Below are 24,310 nucleotides of genomic sequence, written 5' to 3' on the forward strand. Positions count from 1 at the left end.
GTGCAACATCTGGTGAATACGGCAGATGAATCAGAACTTCCCAGCCAGGTTGTAACAGTGTTTGCCTGGTCATCAAAGAAACATGTGGTCTTGCATTATCCTGATGGAAGATTATGCGTTTTCTCTTGACTAAGTCTGGACACTTTTCGTCGAGTGCTGCTTTTTTTTTTTTTTGCCGTATGCGGGCCTCTCACTGTTGTGGTCTCTCCCGTTGCGGACCACTGGCTCTGGACGCGCAGGCCCAGAGGCCATGGCTCACGGGCCCAGCCACTCTGCGGCATGTGGGATCTTCCCGGACTGGGGCACGAACCCACGTCCCCTGCATCGGCAGGCGGACTCTCAACCACTGTGCCACCAGGGAAGCCTGAGTGCTGCTTTGATTTGGTCTAATTGGGAGCAGTAATTCTTGGAATTAATCGTTTGGTTTTCTGGAAGGAGCTCATAATAGAGAACTCCCTTCCAATCCCACCATATACACAACATCACCTTCTTTGGATGAAGACCAGCCTTTGGTGTGGTTGTTGGCGGTTCACTTCATTTGCCCCACGATCTCTTCCGTTTCACATTATTGTACAGTATCCACTTTTCATCGCCTGTCACAATTTGTTTTATTAATTAATTAATTAACATCTTTATTGGAGTATAATTGCTTTACAATGTTGTGTTAGTTTCGGCTGTATAACAAAGTGAATCAGCTAAAAGTATACATATATCCCCATATCCCCTCCCTCTTGCAGCTCCCTCCCACCCACCCTATCCCACCGCTCTAGGTGGTCACAAAGCACAGAGCTGATCTCCCCGTGCGATGCAGCTGCTTCCCACTAGCTATCTATTTTACATTTGGTAGTGTATATATGTCAATGCTACTCTCTCACTTTGTCCCAAACGGAACATTTCAATAGAGAATTGCATGTGGAAATATGATCAAGAAGGTTTTTTTCACTTATGTGGAACCCAAACATTAAACCAGTGAACATATTCAAGCTGGTGCAGGTGATTTTCAACACTTGATTTGGATATTTTGAGTATGTTGGCTATCTCCCGCATGGTATAACATTGATTGTTGTCAATTAATATCTCGATTTGATTGTTATCAACTTCAACTGGTCTACCTGACCGTGGAGCATCATCCCGCAAGAAATCTCCAACACGAAACTTCGCAAACCATTTTTGACATGTTTGGTCTGTCATAGCACCTTCTCCATACACTGCACAAATCTTTTCTTTTGCGTTTCGGTTACGTTCTTTTTTTAAAAATAAATTTATTTAATTTATTTATTTTTGGCTGTGTTAGGTCTTCATTGCTGTGCACGGGCTTTCTCTAATTGTGGCGAGTGGGGGCTACTCTTCGTTGTGGTGCGCGGGCTTCTCATTGTGGTGGCTTCTCTTGTTGCGGAGCATGGGCTCTAGGCACGTGGGCTTCAGTAGTTGTGGCACGTGGGCTCAGTAGTTGTGGCTCGCAGGCTCTAGAGCACAGGTTCAGTAGTTGTGGTGCACGGGCTTAGTTGCTCTGCAGCATGTGGGATCTTCCCGGACAAGGGCTTGAACCTGTGTCCCCTGCATTGGCAGGTAGATTCTCAACCACTGTGCCACCAGGGAAGCCCTCAGTTGCGTTTTTACCTTTTTTGAAATGATAAAGCATAATATGCCCAAAGTGTTGCTTTTTTCTTCCATCTTCAGTATTAAAATAGCTACACAAAAATTCACCAATTTTGATGTCTTTTTTAAAAAATGCATGCTGATATGGCAGTTGTCACATATAGTCTAATAAAATTGTTTCGAATGAAGTTAAAGACAACTAAGTGCTACTAGAGCCGTCTTACGGAAAAAACTGAATGAACGTTTTGGCCAACCCAACAAATACGTACTCCAAAGTCTGCCATTAAATTTCTCTACAGTACAGCCTATTCTGTACCAGTCTGTCTTCTGTTTTATTCCTACAGGTAACCTACACTGAATTGCTCACATTTCCCCAAACACCCCGTACTTCCCTGCTTCTGTACTTTTGCTTATGTATTTTCTTTTTTTTTTTAAAGGTATTTAAAAAATATTTATTTTATTTATTTATTTTTGGCTGCGTTGGGTCTTTGTTACTGTGCAGGGGCTTTCTCTAGTTGTGGTGAGCGGGGGCTGCTCTTTGTTGCAGTGCACGGGCTTCTCATTGCGGTGGCTTCTTTTGTTGCAGAGCACGGGCTCCAGGTGCTCGGGCTTCAGAAGCTGTGGCTTGCGGGCTCCGGAGCGCAGGCTCAGCAGCTGTGGCACATGGGCCCAGTTGCTCCACGGCATATGGGATCCTCCCAGACCAGGGCTCGAATCCGTGTCCCCTGCATTGGCAGGCAGATTCCCAACAACTGTGCCACCAGGGGAGCCCTATGTGTTTTCTTATGTTTGGAATAACCCACTTCTCTGTATCTCTCCTTGTCGAAATCCTAACCTACAAGTCCCCTCAAGCTTTCAGTGAAGCCTTTCCTAGTATTCCATTTGGAGGAATGTCTTTCTCCTTTAATGCTATGTGACTGTGTGTCATTTTCTTATGGTACTTATCAAATTGTGCCTAGAATTTAAGCACAGAGTTATTTTTGTTTTTTAACATCTTTATTGGAGTGTAGTTGCTTTACAGTGGTGTGTTAGTTTCTGCTGTATAACAAAGTGAATCAGCTATATGTATACATATATCCCCATATCCCCTCCCTCTTGCATCTCCCCCGCCTCCCTATCCCACCCCTCTAGGTGGTCACAAAGCACAGAGCTGATCTCCCAGCACAGAGTTATTTTAAAACTCTTTACCACTAATGCTTCACTGCCCCTCAGACTTGTTCACACATCTTAAATTATAAGCTCTTTGAGGCCAGAGACCCTGGTTTGTCCCTGTAGCATCTAATACAGTGTCTTGTACAAATTTGTGTTTAGCTAAAATTTGTTTAGTATTTACTGTATGCCAGACATTGGGCAAAGTACTGTGCCTGTGTTAATTTGCTAATTCTCATAGCAATCCTGTTTTGCAGCTGAGGAAACAGTCACAGAAAGCTTAAGTCAGTGCTGTTTAAACTGCCAGTCTCAAGGTTGAGCCAGAATGTAAATCAATGCACTGCTTCCTTCATCAAGAAAGTCTTGTTTAAAAAAATCAACTGTATCATAAGCATACTGTTAACAGTGTATTCAGTGATATAGCGGATTTGCTCCTTATCTTGGTATCAAACAGTGAGAAACAGCAAGAGGTCCTTATTTTTGAGCAGCACCAGGTTAAGTAATCTGCCCAAAGTCACAACTTTCAGTAGAACTAGAATTCATACTAAGGCATTTTGATTCTAGCATTCATTACTCTTAATAATAACTGCTTCTTCCTATACTATGTAATTAATAAATTTTTATTGTTGAATTATAATCTAATTGAAAATTTCTAGCATTATAGGCATTTGGAGAGTGAAGTATGATTGTATATTGTTTTTAAGATTAAGACTTGTCTTTGCATTATTTCAGAGAATGCAGTTATCTTACTTTAGTATTTTAATTTCTTAATCAGCTTTGGGAGACAAAGAAAGTATGTGAGAACTCTGCTATAGTGTTAAAGCAAGAAATAGATGTTGTGTTTCAAGAAAATGAAGTGATGGTTCTTGCAGTTGATGATATAAAACGTCTGCAAGTGAGTATTTTTTAGAAAATAGTTGGAAAAAGTGTTTTGATTGAACTCTCAATTCAAAATTTTTCTTGTTTGTTTTTGGACTTGATCATGCGTAATTGTATAGTATCTAACAGATGATCAGTAGGTATCAGTTTTATAAATATGTGGGTCTTGAGCTGAGGCTCACATATGCTAGTATTTAGAATTAAACAAGGTGATACCTTGCTTTACCTCATTCCTCTCCTGTTAGTAACTGGAAGACAGGGAGCAAGAACATGTGAGAGAATGAGATGAAATAATGGAATGGAACTAGAGTGAAGAGAGAAATGGAATAGAGAAGAGAAGAGAGAAATAGAGGGAGCACGCACATGGAAGGTGTGAGATGTAGCAAGAGCTTGAGACAGACTGACAGGGTAGGATGGAGCTTAACAAGTTCTAAAGCTGCAAAGCTCAGCTTGATGTAGTAGAGGGAATAGTGACTGTTCACTGAGGAGACCAAGGTACAAGTTCAAGCTTTTATCGTCAGCCAGTTCTGTGATGTTGAGTAAATAGCATCACTTCTCTGAACCTCACTTTCTTCACCTGTAAGGTCCTTTTCATTTTCAAAAATCTGTAAGCTGCTTTATAGAGTCAAGGTGAAATCCAAACTCAGGAAGCAGAGATCTGGGAATAAACTGTCTATGGCGTGTGGTAATTTCTTCTCGTCTGCTGTGAGGGTCAGAGTCAAGCTGTGAGACACCTCTAAATATGGCTTGTTTTGTATTTTACAAGCTTTACTATTGTCCTTAATGTGTCGATGAGGAGCTCCTAATGCCCTGTATTTCTGGGATGAATTGGGGTGTGGAATTGAATGTGATTTCCTCATTACTGATTTTTAGCAGACTGATTCTTCCACTTGGGTTTTTTTCCACTACAGTTTTCTTGTCAAGTTCAATGCTTATATTACCTTTATTAGATTTGTGCAACCTTTCTTTAATAGTTGTCATAACTGAGACTTCAAGAAGTCATCTGACTATAAAAGTATTTTATTCTATGTCATTGACTGTGGGAGAGTTTAGAGGACAATTAAACTGACAAGTAATAGTTCCATTTAAGTGAACATACATTTTTTAGTCACTACTTAAAAAAGTATGGAAATTGATTTTTGAGGGAAAGAAGATATTCACCTTTTAGTAATTCAGTCTTCATTTTGAATGTCTAATCGATCAGAACATGCCGGGTAAAATATTGTAAAGGAAAAGCTATCTTGATTGATTGACCCTATAATCTTTGTACCTGAAACGAAGGTGACTGCTTATTTCATATTGAAAAATAATTCAAGACTTTTAGGTTGTAATTGTAGTTAGAGAGATAGATCTGACAGTTAGTTAAGATTGAGAAATATTTCCCCAGGTCACATGTTTTAGTTGAGTGATAAGGTATTTTTATTAGTGGGATTTTAAAGAATAATCATTAGTTTTGGTACAGGTTATGAAACTTGGTACTCTTAGTCTATGCATTACAACCCAAATTGTGCTAAGGGTTGTTCTCCAATGCCTCCTCCTCCCAAAAGAAAAAGGGGAAAAAAATCTTAATTTACACTGTTTGGTAATTTGGAGGATATAAAACCCATTTTAATTTTAATTTGTCTTTTTATGTAATGTCTGTCTCAGTCCTGTTTCACCAAACCCCTTGAAAAATATCAGGGAAGTGTATTTTAATAAACGATAGCCCTATTAAAATGAGCTTTGTGAAGAAATGGGAAACAGTGTGGAGCTAGCTGTGGGATTGCAAATCAGATGTGTCTCAGGTGGTGGGCACAGCAGCTGCTTTTTAAACCTTTTAAAGCTTGTTTTATTTTACGAAAATGTATATGAACCACGAAAGTGAAATGAAACGGAAGTGTGAAGTGCTAAATGCAGCTGCTGAGAATAGAATAGGGTTTTGTTGTTCCCCCTGGGAGCTCTTGTTGGTTATATTCATTTTATTTTTTTCAGTTGAAGTCTCTGTTCTAAAGAACAAAAACTGCTCTTACAGTCTAATACCTGATTGTGACTTATTTTTCATTAGCTCATTAATGGAAACACAGGTCAGATTGATTATCTGACTGAAGCTCAAGTGAGTTGCTGTTGCTTAAGTCCACATCTTCAGTACCTTGCATTTGGAGGCGAAGATGGAGCCATTTGGGTATTCAGTTCTCTTCTGCAGAGGCATTCTGTGGAGCATAGTTTTTGTTTAAAATTAATGATACACCTGGCGTTGTAGACTTATATACTAAATAAATCTTTCTATGATAATTAGTCGTTCCTCTGTTAGATTAAAAATAATCTTACAATCCTATTGGTTGTATATTTTTCATATTGCTTTTACTATTCTTTCTCATACTTTTTGTCTTTTTGTGTTCCTTGTTCTCTGCCCAGTTGTCTTGCTGTTCTCCAAATATATCAAACGCTGTCAGAGATTTAGCTAACTATGCAAAAAGCATTTTTTCTCTTCTTAGAAACTTGGCCGTTTAGGGGTGTAAGTTGTTTCCATGTTGGTTCTGATCAGGTTCATCGGGAATACCAGTGCAGGTGCCTTATGTTTACCTATTTCACCAGTCCTCGCTGTTCTACTTTTGGTATTAGAAGTATACCAGTTTACCACCTGAAATCCTTAATTGATCAAATAAGATCAAATAAATAAAAATGAAATCAGCTTGTAAGGAAAAAAAGACAGTATAATAAAAATCATTTTGGAAAAAAGTGATTTCATCACAAGTGAAATTCATCACAAAAGCACATTTTCTCTAGCTACATAATAGTTTTTCAAAGAATATTGCCTCCTTTTCTCACCTGAGCTTTTTGGAATTGTTTCTTAATTTATTAATTATGCCACTAGCCACATTTATTTTACTTTGGATTCATTGTCGTAAGGAATTACACAAATATTCTCCAGTCCATATTGCCCCACAAAGAGGAGTTTTTTTTACCTTTCAGCTTTATTGAGATATAATTGACATACAGCACTGTATAAGTTTAAGGTATACAGCATAATTATTTGACTTACATCATGAAATGGTTATCACAGTAAGTTTAGTGAACATCCACCATCTCACGTAGACACAAAATCAAAGAAACAGAAAAATATTTTTCCTTTTGATGAGAACACTTAGGATTTACTCTCTTAATAACTTTCATGTAGAGTATACAGCAGTGTTAATTATATTTATCGTGTTGTACATTACATCCCTAGTGCTTACTTAGTACATACTTACTTTTTTTGGTGTGAGTTTATTTGAAAGCCTTTTTGGCATAGTTGTTATTTTTTGAGTTCTTTTCTACTTTCTTATTCTCTGTATTTGGCATATTAATCTTTAGCCCTTTCAAGTCTCCTCAGTGTACTGCCTCCCAGCCTGCTCATATGCTCTTTTCCTTTACCTGTCTCCCTCATCATCCTTTATCTTGCATTGTCTCTGTGTTGTTTTATAAAGAGCTTGCCTTATCTCTCATCCAGGATTTTTTTCTTTCTTCTCATCCATCTTAAATGTCATTTTCTTTTTGGTGGCTGAGCTCAGACTGCTACTTGTTTGATGAATTGGGTAGTTGAATACTCAAGAAGGACCACTGGTTCCTACTGCCATCTGGTCATTCCAGTGAATGTTTTATTTTAGGGTGTGTATGTGTGTGTGTGCATAGATGTGCATGTCTGTATTTGTGCCATTCATTTGTGTATCTTTAGTTAAACTGAAAGCACTGAGATGGAAATTCTATACCCTTCTGTAGTCTAGATTCGATTTTATATTTTGGGGTTGTAATGCCTGGGTGTTGCTGAATTCCTTTGTATTAATTTTCTCTGGTTTTTTACTTTGAAGATTTTAGAACTCCTAAACAACAGAATCTTCCAATCCAGGATTGGGCACAAGAACACTGTACGGCACATCCAGTTCACAGCTGATGCAAAGACTCTTATCTCAAGCTCTGATGACTCTGCAATTCAGGTGAGAGGGAGGTTGAACTTCTAACATACATAATGCTGACTCTAATGAAGGAACACTTTGATTATGCCTCAAATCTGATATGTATTTTAAACTTTCAGATCAGATTATTTTGGGCTTCCCTTTAGATTATGCACATGGGCATAAATAAAACCCGTATTTTTCTGTGAGTGAGGCCGGCAGTTTGACTCAGAACCCTCTAGTGGGAGATTGTTTATTTTGAAAATCAAGGATTCATTTGAATTCTCCCACCTGCCTTTGTATTTGGATTTGAATCAATAAATATACTTTTTGCCACATTTATGTAATTTCTATTTTACTTTACAGTAGTAAAATCTAATTGAAATAATTTCATTCTTTCTTTAATAGTAAGATGTTTATTACAGGGATAAAATCCTGTGAAAAAAGAATAGTTTACCATAACAAAGGATTGTGGCTCTAGAGGCCTTAAGCCTACTGTATGTTCTTTATTTTTTAATTTTTTTAACATCTTTATTGAGGTATAATTCTTTTACAATGGTGTGTTAGTTTCTGCTTTATAACAAAGTGAATCAGTTATACATATACATATGTTCCCATATCTCTTCCCTCTTGCGTCTCCCTGCCTCCCACCCTCCCTATCCCAGCCCTCTAGGTGGTCACAAAGCACCGAGCTGATCTCCCTGTGCTACGTGGCTGCTTCCCACTAGCTATCTATTTTACATTTGGTAGCATATATAAGTCCATGCCACTCTCTCACTTCGTCACAGCTTACCCCTCCCCCTCCCCGTGTCCTCAAGTCCATCCTGTACGTCTGCATCTTTATTCCTGTCCTGCCCCTAGGTTCTTCAGAACCTTTTTTTTTGAGATTCCATATGTATGTGTTAGTATATGGTATTTGTTTTTCTCTTTCTGACTTACTTCACTCTGTATGACAGACTCTAGGTCCTTCCACCTCACTACAAATAACTCAGTTTGGTTTCTTTTTATGGCTGAGTAATATTCCATTGTATATATATATGCCATGTCTTCTTTATCCATTCATCTGTAGATGGACACTTAGGTTGCTTCCATGTCCTGGCTATTGTAAATAGAGCTGCAGTGAACATTGTGGTACATGACTCTTTTTGAATTATTGTTTTTTCAGGGTATATGCCCAGTAGTGGGATTGCTGGGTCGTATGGTAGTTCTATTTTTAGTTTTTTAAGGAACCTCCATACTGTTCTCCATAGTGGCTGTATTAGTTTACATTCCCACCAACAGTGCAAGAGGGTTCCATTTTCTCCATACCCTCTCCAGCATTTATTATTTGTAGATTTTTTGATGATGGCCATTCAGACTGGTGTGAGGTGATAGCTCATTGTAGTTTTGATTTGCATTTCTCTAATGATTAATGACGTTGAGCATCCTTTTATGTGTTTGCTGGCAATCTGTATATCTTCTTTGGAGAAATGTCTATTTAGGTCTTCTGCCCATTTTTGGATTGGGTTGTTTGTTCTTTTGATATTGAGCTGCATGAGCTGCTTGTAAATTTGGGAGATTAATCCTTTGTCAGTTGCTTTGTTTGCAAATATTTTCTTCCATTCTGAGGGTTGTCTTTTCGTCTTGTTTATGGTTTCCTTTGCTGTGCAAAAGCTTTTAAGTTTCACTAGGTCCCATTTGTTTATTTTTGCTTTTATTTCCGTTTCTCTAGGATGTGGGTCAAAAAGGATCTTGCTGTGATTTATGTCATAGAATGTTCTGCCTATGTTTTCCTCTAAGAGTTTTATAGTGTCTGGCCTTACATTGAGGTCTTTAGTACATTTTGAGTTTATTTTTGTGTATGATGTTAGGGAGTGTTCTAATTTTATTCTTTTACATGTATCTGTCCAGTTTGCCCAGCACCACTTATTGAGGAGGCTGTTTTTTCTCCATTGTATATTCTTGCCTCCTTTATCAAAAATAAGGTGACCATATGTGTGTGGGTTTATCTCTGGGCTTTCTATCCTGTTGCGTTGATCTATATTTCTGTTTTTGTGCCAGTACCATACTGTCTTGATTACTGTGGCTTTGTAGTATAGTCTGAAGTCTGTGAGCCTGATTCCTCCAGCTCCGTTTTTCTTCCTCAAGATTGCTTTGGCTATTCGGGGTCTTCTGTGTTTCCATACAAATTGTGAAATTTTTTGTTCTAGTTCTGTGAAAAATGCCAGTGGTAGTTTGATAGGGATAGCATTGAATCTGTAAATTGCTTTGGGTAGTATAGTCATTTTCACAACATTGATTCTTCCAATCCAGGAACATGGTATATCTCTCCATCTGTTTGTATCATCTTTAATTTCTTTCATCAGTGTCTTACAGTTTTCTGCATACAAGTCTTTTGTCTCCTTTGGTAGGTTTATTCCTAGGTATTTTATTCTTTTTGTTGCAGTGGTAAATGGGAATGTTTCCTTAATTTCTCTTTCAGAGTTTTCATCATTAGTATATAGGAATGCAAGAGATTTTTGTGCATTAATTTTGTATCCTGCAACTTTACCAAATTGATTGATTAGCTCTAGTAGTTTTCTGGTAGCATCTTTAGGATTCTCTATGTATAGTATCATGTCATCTGCAAACAGTGACAGCTTTACTTCTTCTTTTCCAATTTGGATTCCTTTTATTTCTTTTTCTTCTCTGATTGCTGTGGCTAAAACTTCCAAAACTATGTTGAATAATAGTGGTGAGAGTGGACAACCTTGTCTTGTTCCTGATCTTAGTGGAAATGGTTTCAGTTTTTCACCATTGAGAACGATATTGGCTGTCGGTTTGTCATATATGGCCTTTATTATGTTGAGGTAAGTTCCCTCTATGCCTACTTTCTAGAGGGGTTTTATCATAAATGGGTGTTGTATTCTGTTAAAAGCTTTTTCTGCATCTATTGAGATGATCATATGGTTTTTCTCCTTCAATTTGTTAATATGTTTTATCACATTGATTCATATGCATATATTGAAGAATCCTTGTATTCCTGGGATAAACCCCACTTGATCATGGTGTATGATCCTTTTAATGTGCTGTTGGATTCTGTGTGCTAGTATTTTGTTGAGGATTTTTGCATCTATGTTCGTCAGTGACATTGGCCTGTATTTTTCTTTTTTTATGACATCTTTGTCTGGTTTTGGTATCAGGGTGATGGTGGCCTCATAGAATGAGTTTGGGAGTGTTCCACCCTCTGCTATATTTTGGAAGAGTTTGAGAAGGATAGGTGTTAGCTCTTCTCTAAATGTTTGATAGAATTCGCCTGTAAAGCCATCTGGTCCTGGACTTTTGTTTGTTGTAAGATTTTTTTTTTCTTTTTTTGTGGTACGCGGGCCTCTCACTGTTGTGGCCTCTCCCGTTGCGGAGCACAGGCTCCGGATGCGCAGGCTCAGCAGCCATGGCTCACGGGCCCAGCTGCTCCGCGGCATATGGGATCCTCCCAGACCGGGGCACGAACCCGTATCCCCTGCATCGGCAGGCGGACTTTCAACCACTGCGCCACCAGGGAGGCCCTGTTGGAAGATTTTTAATCACAGTTTCAATTTCAGTGCTTGTGATTGGTCTGTTTATATTTCCTATTTCTTCCTGTTTCCATCTCAGAAGGTTGTGCTTTTCTAAGAATTTGTCCATTTCTTCCAGGTTGTCCATTCTATTGACATATAGTTCCTTGTAGTAATCTCTCATGATCTTTTGTATTTCTTCAGTGTCAGTTGTTACTTCTCCTTTTTCATTTCTAATTCTGTTGATTTGAGTCTTCTCTCTTTTTTTCTTGATGAGTCTGGCTAATGGTTTATCAATTTTGTGTATGTTGTCAAAGAACCAGCTTTGAGTTTTATTGATCTTTGCTATTGTTTCCTTCATTTCTTTTTCATTTATTTCTGATCTGATCTTTATGATTTCTTTCCTTCTGCTAACTTTGGGGTTTTTTTGTTCTTCTTTCTTGAATTGCTTTAGGTGTAAGGTTAGGTTGTTTATTTGAGATATTTCTTGTTTCTTGAGGTAGGATTGTATTGCTATAAACTTCCCTCTTAGAACTGCTTTTGCTACATCCCATAGGTTTTGGGTCGTCGTGTTTTCATTGTCATTTGTTTATAGGTATTTTTTGATTTCCTCTTTGATTTCTTTTGTAATCTCTTGATTATTACGTAGTGTATTGTTTAGCCTCCATGTGTTTGTATTTTTTACAGATTTTTTCCTGTAATTGATATCTAGTCTCATAGTGTTGTGGTTGGAGAAGATATTGATACAATTTCAGTTTTCTTAAATTTACTAAGGCTTGATTTGTGACCCAAGATATGATCTGTCTCGGAGAATGTTCCGTGAGCACTTGAGAGGAAAGTGTATTCTCTTGTTTTTGGATGGAATGTCCTATAAATATCAGTTAAGTCCATCTTGTTTAATGTATCATTTAAAGCTTGTGTTTCCTTATTTATTTTCACTTTGAATGATCTGTCCATTGGTGAAATTGGGGTGTTAAAGTCTCCTACTATGATTGTGTTACTGTTGATTTCCCCTTTTATGACTGTTAGTATTTGCCTTATGTACTGAGGTGCTCCTATGTTGGGTGCATAAATATTTACAGTTGTTATATCTTCTTCTTGGATTGATCCCTTGATCATTATGTAGTGTCCTTCTTTGTCTCTTGTAATAGTCTTTATTTTAAGGCCTATTTTGTGTGATATGAGAATTGCTATTCCAGGTTTATTCTGATTTCCATTTGCATGGAATATCTTTTTCTCTCACTTTCAGTCTGTATGTGTCCGTAGGTCTGAAGTGGGTCTCTTGTAGATAGCATATATACAGGTTTTGTTTTTGTATCCATTCAGCCAGTCTCTGTCTTTTGGTTGGAGCATTTAATCCATTTATATTTAAGGTAATTATCAATATGTATGTTCCTGTTACCATTTTCTTAATTGTTTTGGGTTTGTTATTGTAGGTCTTTTCCTTCTCTTATGCTTCCTGCCTAGAGAAGTTCCTTAGCGTTTGTTGTAAAGCTGGTTTGGTGGTGCTGAATTCTCTTAGCTTTTGCTTGTCTGTAAAGGTTTTAATTTCTCCATCGAATCTGAATGAGATACTTCCTGGGTAGAGTAATCTTGGTTGTAGGTTTTTCCCTTTCATCACTTTAAATATGTCCTGCCTCTCCCTTCTGGCTTGCAGAGTTTCTGCTGAAAGATCAGCTGTTAACCTTATGGGGATTCCCTTGTATGTTATTTGTTGTTTTTTCCTTGCTGTTTTTAATGTTTTTTCTTTGTATTTAATTTTTGATAGTTTGATTAATATGTGTCTTGCCATGTTTCTCCTTGGATTTATCCTGTATGGGACTGTCTGTGCTTCCTAGACTTGATTGTCTATTTCCTTTCCCATATTAGGAAAGTTTTCAACTATAATCTCTTCAAATATTTTCTCAGTCCCTTTCTTTTTCTCTTCTTCTTCTGGGTCCCCTGTAATTCGAATGTTGGTGCATTTAATGTTTTCCCAGAGGTCTCTGAGACTGTCCTCAATTCTTTTCATTCTTTTTTCTTTATTCTGCTCTGTGGTAGTTATGTCCACTATTTTATCTTCCAGGTCACTTATCCATTCTTCTGCCTCAGTTATTCTGCTATTGATTCCTTCTAGAGAATTTTTAATTTCATTTATTGTGTTGTTCATCATTGTTTGTTTGCTCTTTAGTTTTTATAGGTCCTTGTTAAACATTTCTTATATTTTCTCCATTCAATTTCCAAGATTTTGGATCATCTTTACTATCATTACTCTGAATTCTTTTTCAGGTAGACTGCCTATTTCCTCTACATTTGTTTGGTCTGGTGGGTTTTTACCTTGCTCCTTCATCTGCTGTGTGTTTCTCTGTCTTCTTATTTTACTTAACTTACTGTGTTTGGGATCTCCTTTTCGCTGGCTGCATGTTCATAGTTCCTGTTGTTTTGGGTGTCTGTCCCCAGTGTCTGTGGTTGGTTCATTGGGTTGTGTAGGCTTCCTGGTGGAGGGGACTGGTGCCTGTGTTCTGGTGGATGAGGCTGGATCTTGTCTTTCTGGTGGGCAGGACCGTGTCCAGTGGTGTGTTTTGGGGTGTCTGTCACCTTATTATGGTTTTAGGCAGCCTCTCTGCTAATGGGTGGGGTTGTTTTCCTGTCTTGCTAGTTTTTTGTGGCTTGCGCGTTGTTGAGTGGAGCTGGGTCTTAGTGTTGAGATGGAGATCTCTGAGAGAGCTTTTGCCATTTGATATTACGTGGAGCCGGGAGGTCTCTGGTGGACCAATATCCTGAGCTCGGGTCTCCCACCTCAGAGGCACAGGCCTGACACCCGGCCGGAGCACCAAGACCCTGTTAGCCACGTGGCTTTTGACTGAACATTTTTATTCCTATCTTAAGAAAGTAATCAAGTATGGAGAAATATTTATGCACAGAGGTTTTCTTCAGTGTTATCTGGGCAGCGTCGGAGGGCAAGAGGAGTGGGGAGCCCTCAGGAAGAGAAGGAGGTGGCAGAGAAGGGGCTACCCAGGGCTGCGTGTGCCACAGCTCCAACCCCTCTGTGAGGAAGCACTTGTGTGTGTGTACGTTCTTTATCAAAGTTCCAGTGCACATACTTTTATTATAAAAAATAGATTCCCCCATTTCTCTTTCTCTTAAAGCACCACTTTTAGCTTTTAGACATTTCTTTTGATATTTACCTTCATGACCCTATATTGCATGCTTATAGTGCTAATTCTTGATTTTTTAGGTTTGAGGGTTTATCTACTTAATTCCTTATATTAAGATGAAAATTTAGCTCTTTTTTTCCTCCCACCTGTCCTACCTCCAACATATGCACACACCCTTTTGTCGATCCCTGTCATCCCGACACAATCACAACAAAATTTTGTTTAGGTCATTAGTGTCATTGTTATGACTAAGTAGACCAAGTGTACTATGAATGCCTTTTCTGCCTTAGTGCAATTTAGGAAAAGTCTACCTCTGGTAATAGTTGGAAATTATTTTACCCTAAATCCTTGAAGACATTGTTTTATTTTTTTTTCTAAGTTTCAAAGCTCATGTTGAGAAGTCTGAAGCCATTTTGATTCCTAATCTTTCTCTCTGGAAGATTTTAGGATCTTCTCTTTGTCCCCAGAATTTTGAAATTTCATGATGATGTGCCTTTGTGTGTTTGTTTCATCCATTGTTTTTTTTTTTTTTTTTTTTTTTTTTTTTTTTTTTTTTTTTTTTTGCAGTACGCGGGCCTCTCACCGTTGTGGCCCCTCCCATTGCGGAGCACAGGCTCCGGACGCGCAGGCTCAGCGGCCATGGCTCACGGTCCCAGGTGCTCCGCGGCATGTGGGATCCTCCCGGACCGGGGCACGAACCCGTGTCCCCTGCATCAGCAGGCAGACTCTCAACCACTGCGCCACCAGGGAAGCCCCCCCATCCATTGTTTTTAACTTTCACTATCCCTTCTCAGTTTGGAAACTTATGTTTTTCAATTCACAGAAGTTTACTTGAATTATTTCTTTGATTCACTCCTGCTCCCCGCGCTCTCCATATGCTTCCTTTTTCTGTTAACAACCCTTATTCAGATATTGGATCTCCTGGACTGATCATCTAGTTTTCTTTTTCTATGTTTCATCTTTCTGTACCATACTCTATTTTCTGGGAGTTTTCCTCGGCTTTATCTTCCAACCCTTTCATTGAGTTTTTCATTTCTACCATTATATTTTTAATGCTGGAGAGTCCTTTCTATTGTTTGTTTTTTTGTAGAGCATGTGTTCTTGTTTTGTAGATGAAATATCTTCTCTGAGGATAGATGGGTATATAAATAACGTATAAATTATATCATATACATTACATATATTTTTTCCCTCAAAATCTAATTTTCCTGCATAGTTGCTCTTCCCTCCAATTTTTTTTTTTTTTCTATTTGGTTGTTTTGGCCTCTTATTTTAAAGGCCTTCCTCAGCTGTGTGGTGATCATTCATCACCCAGAGATGGATACTAAAAGGCTGACTGGGAGCTCTGTGTATTGACTGAGACCTCCTCTGAAAGGTGATCTGGATGGGGAAACTTTGTTGTCAGTGTCTTTAGGTCTTTGTCTTGGTCTTGTCAGATTCCTAGAGAGGAATCTCTGGTCTTCTCCTGGAGGTTATAAACCTGGCAGACAAGTTCTTAGAGCTAAGTGGGGGAAGAGAGTGGGAAGGGGGGTGTGGATCGTATAATGTCTCAGCGTTTAGTGTGTAAACCTTCACTGATCCCCCTGTTCTCAAAATTGCTATCCTACCCTCAGTTGTGCTGGTGTCCTTTAATCCAGAGATTCTTCTTTCTGGTTTGTTTTAGCAGTATTATTCTGCACTTTATTCTTTTTTTTTCCTCATAATAACATTGTTTGGGATTCAATAGTGATTCTTTTCCTTTTACAGGAAATTAGTTTTCCTGAACTTTTTGAAGGGTTTGGGAAGGACAACATTTCTTTCTTTACAGCTCTGCAGTTCCATCTTCTGTTGTTTTCATGAAGTGTTAAAAATCTGGCATTGTGCTGATGAGATCCCTTTGTTCTATCCCCTTCCCTCATTTTTATGGAGACCTTCCCCTTCCTTTGCTGCCATCATCCTTGTTTTTCTTACTTTAGATTCTATTCTCAACCGTTTCTCCTCATTGTAGGATTGTCCCGGTTACTTTTGAGAGTTCATAGTGTCTAGACTGCTTTAGCCCTTCCAGACTGTGCCACACAGTACAATCTGTCTTGCACTCAGTTTCTACTGCTGTTCCCTGTTGGTCCTTTGCACTTTTCGGTGAATGGTACTTGGCTCTTTTGGGATTCTCCTGTTTTTAGGTTTGTCAGACTCATTATGCTTCCCTCTGCTTCTACCCATACAGATGCTGTTACTGTGCAAGTCTTGCAGCTCTCAGTTTGTCCCCATTTACTTGTATCTTGTGGTTTTTGGGGATACTGTGTCACTTAACATGTTGATATTAAGTCTTGTTGATATTGGTCTTGTTGATATTGTCTGTGCATTTTTGGATTTGCTATTTTAGTTGCTTTGTCTACTCTTATGGAGGCTTCAAGGAGATGCCTGCATCACTGCCATCTTCCCACAACTCCTGATACATCTGTTTTTAGCCCCACCCTCATTCCCACCTCTGGATGTACTTTGTGACCTCAGTTTCTGAGCATTTTGAGAGTTCTGTAGTGTCAGTTTTGTTGCTTTTGTCTTTCTAATGCTTTTAAGATTCTGTTTTCTTGGTTCTGCAAAGCCAGTTACCATTCTCCTGCTATACAGCCTCCAATGTTTTGTTGTTACCTTCTTTCTCATTCTTGACTTTGTCATTTTAGTGGGGTTTTAGAAGTGAAGGAGAAGGAGATAAATACATATGTTCAAACAGGAGTTAGTATGTATTCTCTTATTTTATACATATGTATATATTTCCTACAGTGGCAATATTTAGCTACACTGTTAAAAACTATTTTGGAAAAAATCTTTTTATGTTATGTCTCTATGAGTCCTATATGATTGGAATGAAATTTGCCTTTAGTATAGAAACTTACTTATTATAGGCTCCCATGGTACTAGTGTATTAGCTCTGAAACTCAGTGTAATATTCACCTTTCTTCCTCTCTAGATGGCTTTGAAATGTGTAAAACTAAGCTACATCTGATGAAATTCTGCTGAGACATTGTATACAGTATAGTCTTTCTGTCAGCAGCTAAATTCACAGGTTTTATGACCTCCTTGAAGATCAGATATTCTCAGCCAGAGGGAGAAATAATTTCTAGGAATATTTTTAGGATCCAAGTTAGATTATTTGTAGAAATGAGTTGTGTTTCATCCTCTTTTTCTGCTCTACTCAGAATACATTTTACATTTAAAATGTTTTAATGCATGTACATTCATGCAACAAAATTCTTGGTAGGTATTTCCAAGAATTGACTGGTTGGGTTTTTGTTTCATAGGTTTTTTTAATGTTTTAATAAATAATTAATTGGAGTTTTGTTTTTTTTCCCCCCCAGCTTTACTGAGGTATAATTGGCAAAATAGTATTATGTTTAAGACATATAATGTGATGATTTGATATATGTACACATTGTGAAATAATTACCACAATCAAGTTAATTAACAAATCTGCAAACCCCTCACATAGTTACCATTTTGGAGGTTTATTTTAATCATCTTTGTATCCCAGTGCCTGGAATGTAGTAGGGGTTTGGTAAATCTTTGTCAAGCTCAACTAAAGTTATTGCCAAAATTTGAAGAATCAGCTCTCTTGATTATAGCACCTAGAGTTGTGAAAGTTGAGGTCTGTTTTGGTAGTTTTTGATCTTTTACCTTGATGTAAATAAAGCCCAAGTAGTAGCTGTGTTTACCTGAGAATGAATGAGAATATATTGATTCTTACAAGTGTAAAAAGATTCTTTAGCATTTTTTAAAATTTAAATTTATATAGCTGAAAAAATTCCAGTGTACATACATTGCAAAAATTAGAGCTAATTGTAGAGACATACCCAAATTCAACCTTTATACATGTGACTGATAATGCTGGTGGAAGTTTAGCTATTATATAAGGTGATTCAACTAGCACAGTATGTTTGAGGTCAACAAAAAAGGCATCCATGTCATCATTGCCTTATCAGAAAGCATCTGCAACAAAAGCTGCTAAGGCTAGTCTTCATTTCCCCTCAGTGATTGTCGAATTCTTTGTTATATCTGCTCAGGAAGGCTCTCTGACTTCTTGATGTGTGGAGGGTAGCAGTAAGAACCTCAGTCAGGAATGAACATTGAATCAGACACAGCTGGGAATGGCAGTGCCAGTCAACCAGGAAGAGCTGTTAATAATAGCCCCTGATCCTCTAGTCCAGTAAAGCCCAGAAAGTAGGAGGAGGGAGCCAGAAGGTTCCTAGTGGTAGCGGTCCAGGGTATTTTATGTTTAGTCACACAGGATGCCTTTTTTCCTGATATGATTTGGGGAGCCAGAAAGCTTCTGTTTCTTCCCCCTACCTCAGCATATCTTATTGCGCTCTTAAAATACTGAAATTCCCAGTTCATCCTCTTTAGAACTACTCTCACTTCCAGCTCCTCTTCTAAGGTTCCTTGCTCTCATACAAGATACCCTGCTTCTGTGAATGAACACTCAGACAGAAAAGATGGAGATATCTGAGAGCCAGGGCTCGGTGGGGCTGGGAGGGTGATTGCTAAATGTGGAGGACAGAGGAGTAAAGAAAGGGGGTAAGAGAGGTGTAATTTCTTTTACAGTTTTGCCTAAGCCCAGTAAGAAAAGCCTTAAAGGCATTTCTACTGTTTAACCTTCACCAGTCAAAAAGGAGACCCAGAATACTACTAATGTGCATACCTGAGATGGTGGCCGCTTTTTCATTATCTTTTTATTCCTAATATTAAAAAATAGAAGAAGATTCTGTGGGAGACTCCCTGATTGCCCACAGCTCAGAAGTCTAGCTTCAGGCTCTCTGGGCTGTTTCTTTGAATATCTTTCTAAACTTTTCCCCCTACTTTTCCTTCTACGTATCCTGTTCCAGTCAGATTGAACTATGAACAGGTACCTTCTATCTTTCCACATTTTCCTGCTCCTGTGCTTTAACTCTAGCATTCATTCTCTTTGAAGTGCCCTTCTCAGTTTGTGAATGATAGTTCCAGCTCATTTCTCAAGCCTACTTGGAACGCATTGTCTCCAGCATTGCAATCTCTTCTCTTTTGTATCTGAAGAGTTCTTCCTGGAGTGCCATGTGAAAAATAACGTACTATATCACTTTTGTCATTCTGAGGATTGCATTAGGGGCTAGGTAAGATCTCTGAAGCCCAGAAATTCCACAGCCTGGTTTGAAGCTGCTCTGGTCAACTGACCTTCCCAGGCAATAGGGCCAGTAGGATTCAGTAGCTTCAGTGGAGCCAGAATCTGGACACTTGGCCTAACTTGTGAAGTTTAGAAATCTGTGAATATGTAATTGGGATAATTCTCTTTGGAAAATTTAATCAGATGGTGAGCTCATGAACATATTGTGACTTTTCTCTATCTTCTGGTGTAATTAACTCTCCAAGCAACTGAAGAAAACAGACTTTATTTAGGAGGAAAAATATTTTATTTTGCCCATAGTCAAGTTAATTAACCCCAGCTTTTCTCTTTGTCTGTAAAATGGGGATACCATATTCTTATTTGGTTCTCTTCTTTATTTTACTGAAGTGCCGCCATGAGGATGAAAGACTTTAGACAAGCGAGTGATACACCTCCACCTCTCTAATGGGATATTATGGGGAAAGAGTTATAGCAGACTTATTTCTCTGATATTCAGGTATGGAATTGGCAATCAGAGGAATATGTCTTTCTGCAAGCCCATCAGGAAACTGTGAAAGACTTTAGACTCTTGAAAAATTCAAGACTGCTTTCCTGGTCATTTGATGGAACAGTGAAGGTAATTTGAAGCACACATTTCTTGTAAAAAATATTCTAATATTGATCGCATTGATTATATCATGACAGCCAAAAGCAGGTGGCTGATATGTAAATACTTAAATTTTTAAATTTCTAAAATAGAAGTGCCTGTTTTCTGTTTACTGCAGTCATCTACATCTGCTGTGTGTTTATGAGCATTTGTACTAAAAGGCACTTAAAGAGGTCAGAACAACCAATGTGCTAAAGCTCTTGGTTTATAGGATGTCTTCTGGCTGTTTATGCTCAGTAATACGAAATGTTCTTAATTGTCAACTTATGAGTTTTTCTTTGAAGGTATGGAATATTATTACTGGAAGAATAGAAAAAGACTTTGTCTGTCATCAGGATACAGTTCTTTCTTGTGATATTTCTCCTGATGCAACCAAGTATTCTTCTACCTCTGCTGACAAGACTGCAAAGGTAGGCCAGTCAGTTGAAAGGTACATGCATAAGACCTTGGTATTTGTTATGTATTATGAGTCCAACTAATGTGTAAAACAGAATAATAAGTTTCTGTCTACATGTCTGTCTCATTTTGTGAATTTTTGGAGGATGCCCATTGACATTTAGTTTGTGTCAAATAGATGAAGTGAATGACATTGAGGATTTTTGATTTCTCCCTTACTGATAACTTTTGTCTGTTAGTAATCAAAGGCAATGTCTACTGAATATTTTAGGCAATAAAAAGCATTGAAAAGAGATTTACATTTAATTGTACACCCACAGTAAACTTTTTTGTAATTGATGTAAATCATTGCTTCTAAAAATCACATTCCAGTGAAATGATGCTCCCTGGTTGGGGACATTGAATACTCCGTTCTCCATTCTCTTCTTTTTTCTCCATCTTTGTTAATGGCATCATTATCTACCCGTCTTTCCAACCTGTAAACACTGGAGTTGCCTGGGACTCTGCTGTCTTTTGTGCTCTATTGATTACTCCTCAGTGTCTCCTGGATCCTTGTTCTCTTCCTTGTCCCCAGCCTTAAGACCAGGCTCTCCTTTTTTATTGGTGGACCTGCCAGTGGTCTGTACTTCCTCTGGTTTATCTTCCCTACTGCTGCCCGAGTTCCCTGTTGAAACTCCTCTGTGACCTGATGGTTTATAAGCTCAACTCCTTAGCCCATCACCATCTCTTTCTGCTACATTGTTCCCTCTGTGCCAGACTACTTCTACTTCCATCTTTTTGTGTGCACTGTTAACTTTCACTTGATACAACCTTGTATCCTTTTTAACCTGGAAGCATTATGACTCATTCTTCTAGACCTAGATTTAAGGTCAGTCCTTCAGTGAACCCTTTCCTGGCCCTCAGGCAGGATTAGCTGCTCCACCCTCAGTGTTCCTATTACATATTACTCATGTTAATTTACTTCATACCACTGTTCGCTCAAACATTCATGATTAAACTAGAAACTTTTCAAGGACAGGGACTGAATCCAGTTATCTTTGCACCACTAGTTCTTTGCTCACAGTGCCTGGAACACATTTTCAGTACAAGCTTGTTAAATGGTGATGACAGAACCACCACGGAGAATATTGGAAGGAAAAGGCCAGCATTTGGCTGCTAAGATAGTAGGATGGTATAGGGACTAACCTTTAAAGTACTCTCGCCATACGTTAGGCCCTTTGCTAGGAATTTCAGTCTCCATTATCTCATTTAATTTTCACTCTATAGGTGCTATTGTCTCCATCATACAGATAAAGAAACTGAAGCCAGAGAAGCTTATGTGGGTTGTCCTAGGCCAAGGAACTAGTAAATAGTGGAGCCAGGACTCCACTCAAGTCTGCTGTACTCCATAGGCTGCTTTGCTATTCTTCCTTCTAAGTCTAAAGTTAAGGAAGCTGTGACTTTGATCCTTGAGCTTAAGTTTACTTGAGTAATTAAAGGGAAACTCTGAAAAATGAACCAGGTTGCTAGTTGGCATTTGGGCCTCTCATGAAAGTTTACGAACTGTTGAATGTTAGAACTTCATATGATTGAATTTATGGCTAACTAGCATTTGAGGCAGGGTTTATAGATGCTTATTTCGAGTGTATTTACTATTCCTAAACAATCTGAATTGCCTTCCAGATTTGGAGTTTTGAACTCCTTTCCCCTCTACATGAATTGAGAGGCCACAAAGGCTGCGTGCGCTGCTCTGCCTTCTCTGTGGACAGTACCCTGTTGGCAACTGGAGATGACAACGGAGAAATCAGGGTAGGGTGTTTGCTGACATGAAAGCACTGCTCTCCTTATAGCTTTGGCTAGCCCTCTGTACCATATCTGGGGCCTTTGTTAATGTGACAGGGAAGCACAGGCCCCAGGGTTCTGGTTGGATGAGGAATTCTTTGTTCTGTTTCTTATGCACGTTGTGTTCACAGCTGCACTTCACTGCAGAAAAGAATTCATTTTAGAGTTAAAGTGAAGCATTTCCCAAGTATGTGAGGAGGCAGATGCCCTAGCTATTTGCAGTTGGTTCTGTGCTGTTAGCTTGAGAATGATTCATCTTAATTCTTGGACCTGAACCAAAGATTGTTTTTAGTGGCAGAATGTGAGGAAAATAATTTTTGTAAATTGTTGTCTAGATTATAAATGAATTGCAATTCTGCTGTTTTCTGCACTGAAAGGTTTCTTTAGCACTATATCCATTAGATAGTCAACATTTAGAGTGGAGCCTATTGCCGTCCTCGTGGGATTGTCTGCCTCTGGTTGTGTTAGAAGGATTGGGCAGTTGATGGAAAAAGTTTGGGCATTGGGGGTGGCTGCTTTGGCAACTGGTATAATCAGGAGAGTCTTGTTTTTTGTATGTTATTTTGTTCGTTTTTTACAAAGCAGGAATTAAAATTCAAGGAATAGGTAGGTATATAATGCAGAAGAATGAGACAGTATGCATTATGCAGGAATAGGGGCATTATCAGATAGGCTTTCCAGGAAAATTAAGATTCTCTTGCTTGAGGACTAAGTAACCAACCTTCCGTATACCATTCTCATAAATGCCATGCCAGCTGAAGAGGCAGGACTGCTTTGGGAACATTCATTTTGCTCTGAGTTCTCACCTCTGGATGAAAGGGCTCCTTTACTGGTTATGAGGCAGTGTTTCATTTTCCAGAAACCCCTAAAGGTAAAAATTGTCTCTTTAAATAAGGATTATTTAAAATTTTTTCTTTAGTACATTAAAAAAATTTTCTGTTTTTCTACTTGATTTTTCAAAATATAGGAAAGCTGTTAATGTTTTATATATATATATATCTTCTATCTAGCTGTCTTACTGAATTCTTTCTAATCAGTTTTTCCATTTGAATCCCTTGGATTTCCCAGGGGGACATTTACAAATGATGATTTTGATTATTTTCTTTTGCTACTTATGCCTCTGTTTTTCTTATTTTGATGTACAATTTCTTTGAAAAATTAGAGTACTGCTCATATATTAAGTATCACTGGAAATAAATGAAAATTTTAGTATCTATAATTGGGTTGTTTTTAAGAGCTTAGTAAACTAATCTTAGTGAATGTATGTGTATACGCTTGCTTGCTTGTTTATTTTATACATATAAAATATAAAAAATACATATATATATATATATTAAAAACCTTACTGGGACTTACTCTTTAAAATATATGTACTTTAGGTGTTTGAATAGTGTCTGTCAATATTCTTAGTGGTAGATCCTGAACTAGAATTCTTTGTTCTTTTGAGGTAGTTTATTTGTTAGGCCTTTTTTTGTTTATTCCTTGCTTCTCCCATCATACTCTTTTTTTTTTGAATTTTTAAAATTTTTGGCTGCGTTGGGTCTTCGTTGCTGCATGTGGGCTTTCTCTAGTTGCGGCGAGCGGGGGCTACTCTTCATTGAGGTGCGCAGGCTTCTCATTGCAGTGGCCTCTCTCATTGCAGGGCACAGGCTCTAGGCGTGTGGGCTTCAGTAGTTGTGGCTCGCGGGCTCTAGAGCGCAGGCTCAGTAGTTGTGGCTTGCGGGCTCTAGAGCGCAGGCTCAATAGTTGTGGCTTGCGGGCTCTAGAGCGCAGGTTCAGTAGTTGTGGTGCACGGGCTTAGTTGCTCCACTGCATGTGGGATCTTCCTGAACCAGGGCTCAAACCCCTGTCCCTTGCATTGGCAGGCGGATTCTTAACCAGTGAGCCACCAGGGAGGCCCCATACTCCTTTTATTCAGTGAAAGAATCACAGTATTCTAATCAGTCACTCTAAGTCCTTTTGTTATATTTTTTGGAGTATAGTTAATGATAAATATTGTAAGTAATGCATTTTAATTATAATTAGTAGTTTTTAAAAATTTGCACAGGAGGGAATGTAATCTAAAAAAATTCCTAAGGTATCACTGAATTGTAATCATATTTTTAAGAAAAATTTCCAAATATGTTCCA

The 24,310-nt window shown here is 38.4% G+C and overlaps 1 protein-coding gene across 5 annotated transcripts in view; it reads left to right on the forward strand.

Moving 5' to 3' along the window:
- APAF1 (apoptotic peptidase activating factor 1) overlaps window positions 1–24,310 on the forward strand; it is a gene marked incomplete at both ends in the record, with an annotated part of 88,151 nt that overhangs the window by 58,697 nt on the left and 5,144 nt on the right. For 4 of the 5 annotated variants that reach the window (XM_079714575.1, XM_079714577.1, XM_079714576.1 and 1 more), the window contains 6 exons: window positions 3,524–3,643; window positions 5,672–5,788; window positions 7,455–7,580; window positions 19,815–19,934; window positions 20,249–20,374; window positions 22,023–22,148. The exons of the other annotated variant lie outside the window; for it this stretch is intronic. In XM_079714575.1, the coding sequence (XP_079570701.1) occupies window positions 3,524–3,643; window positions 5,672–5,788; window positions 7,455–7,580; window positions 19,815–19,934; window positions 20,249–20,374; window positions 22,023–22,148 (735 nt within the window). The remainder of the gene's footprint in view (window positions 1–3,523; window positions 3,644–5,671; window positions 5,789–7,454; window positions 7,581–19,814; window positions 19,935–20,248; window positions 20,375–22,022; window positions 22,149–24,310) is intronic. 5 annotated transcript variants of the gene reach the window in all.

This window comes from Hyperoodon ampullatus, assembly GCF_949752795.1.
Source record: "Hyperoodon ampullatus genome assembly, chromosome: 11".
Taxonomy (NCBI): Eukaryota; Metazoa; Chordata; class Mammalia; order Artiodactyla; family Ziphiidae; genus Hyperoodon; species Hyperoodon ampullatus.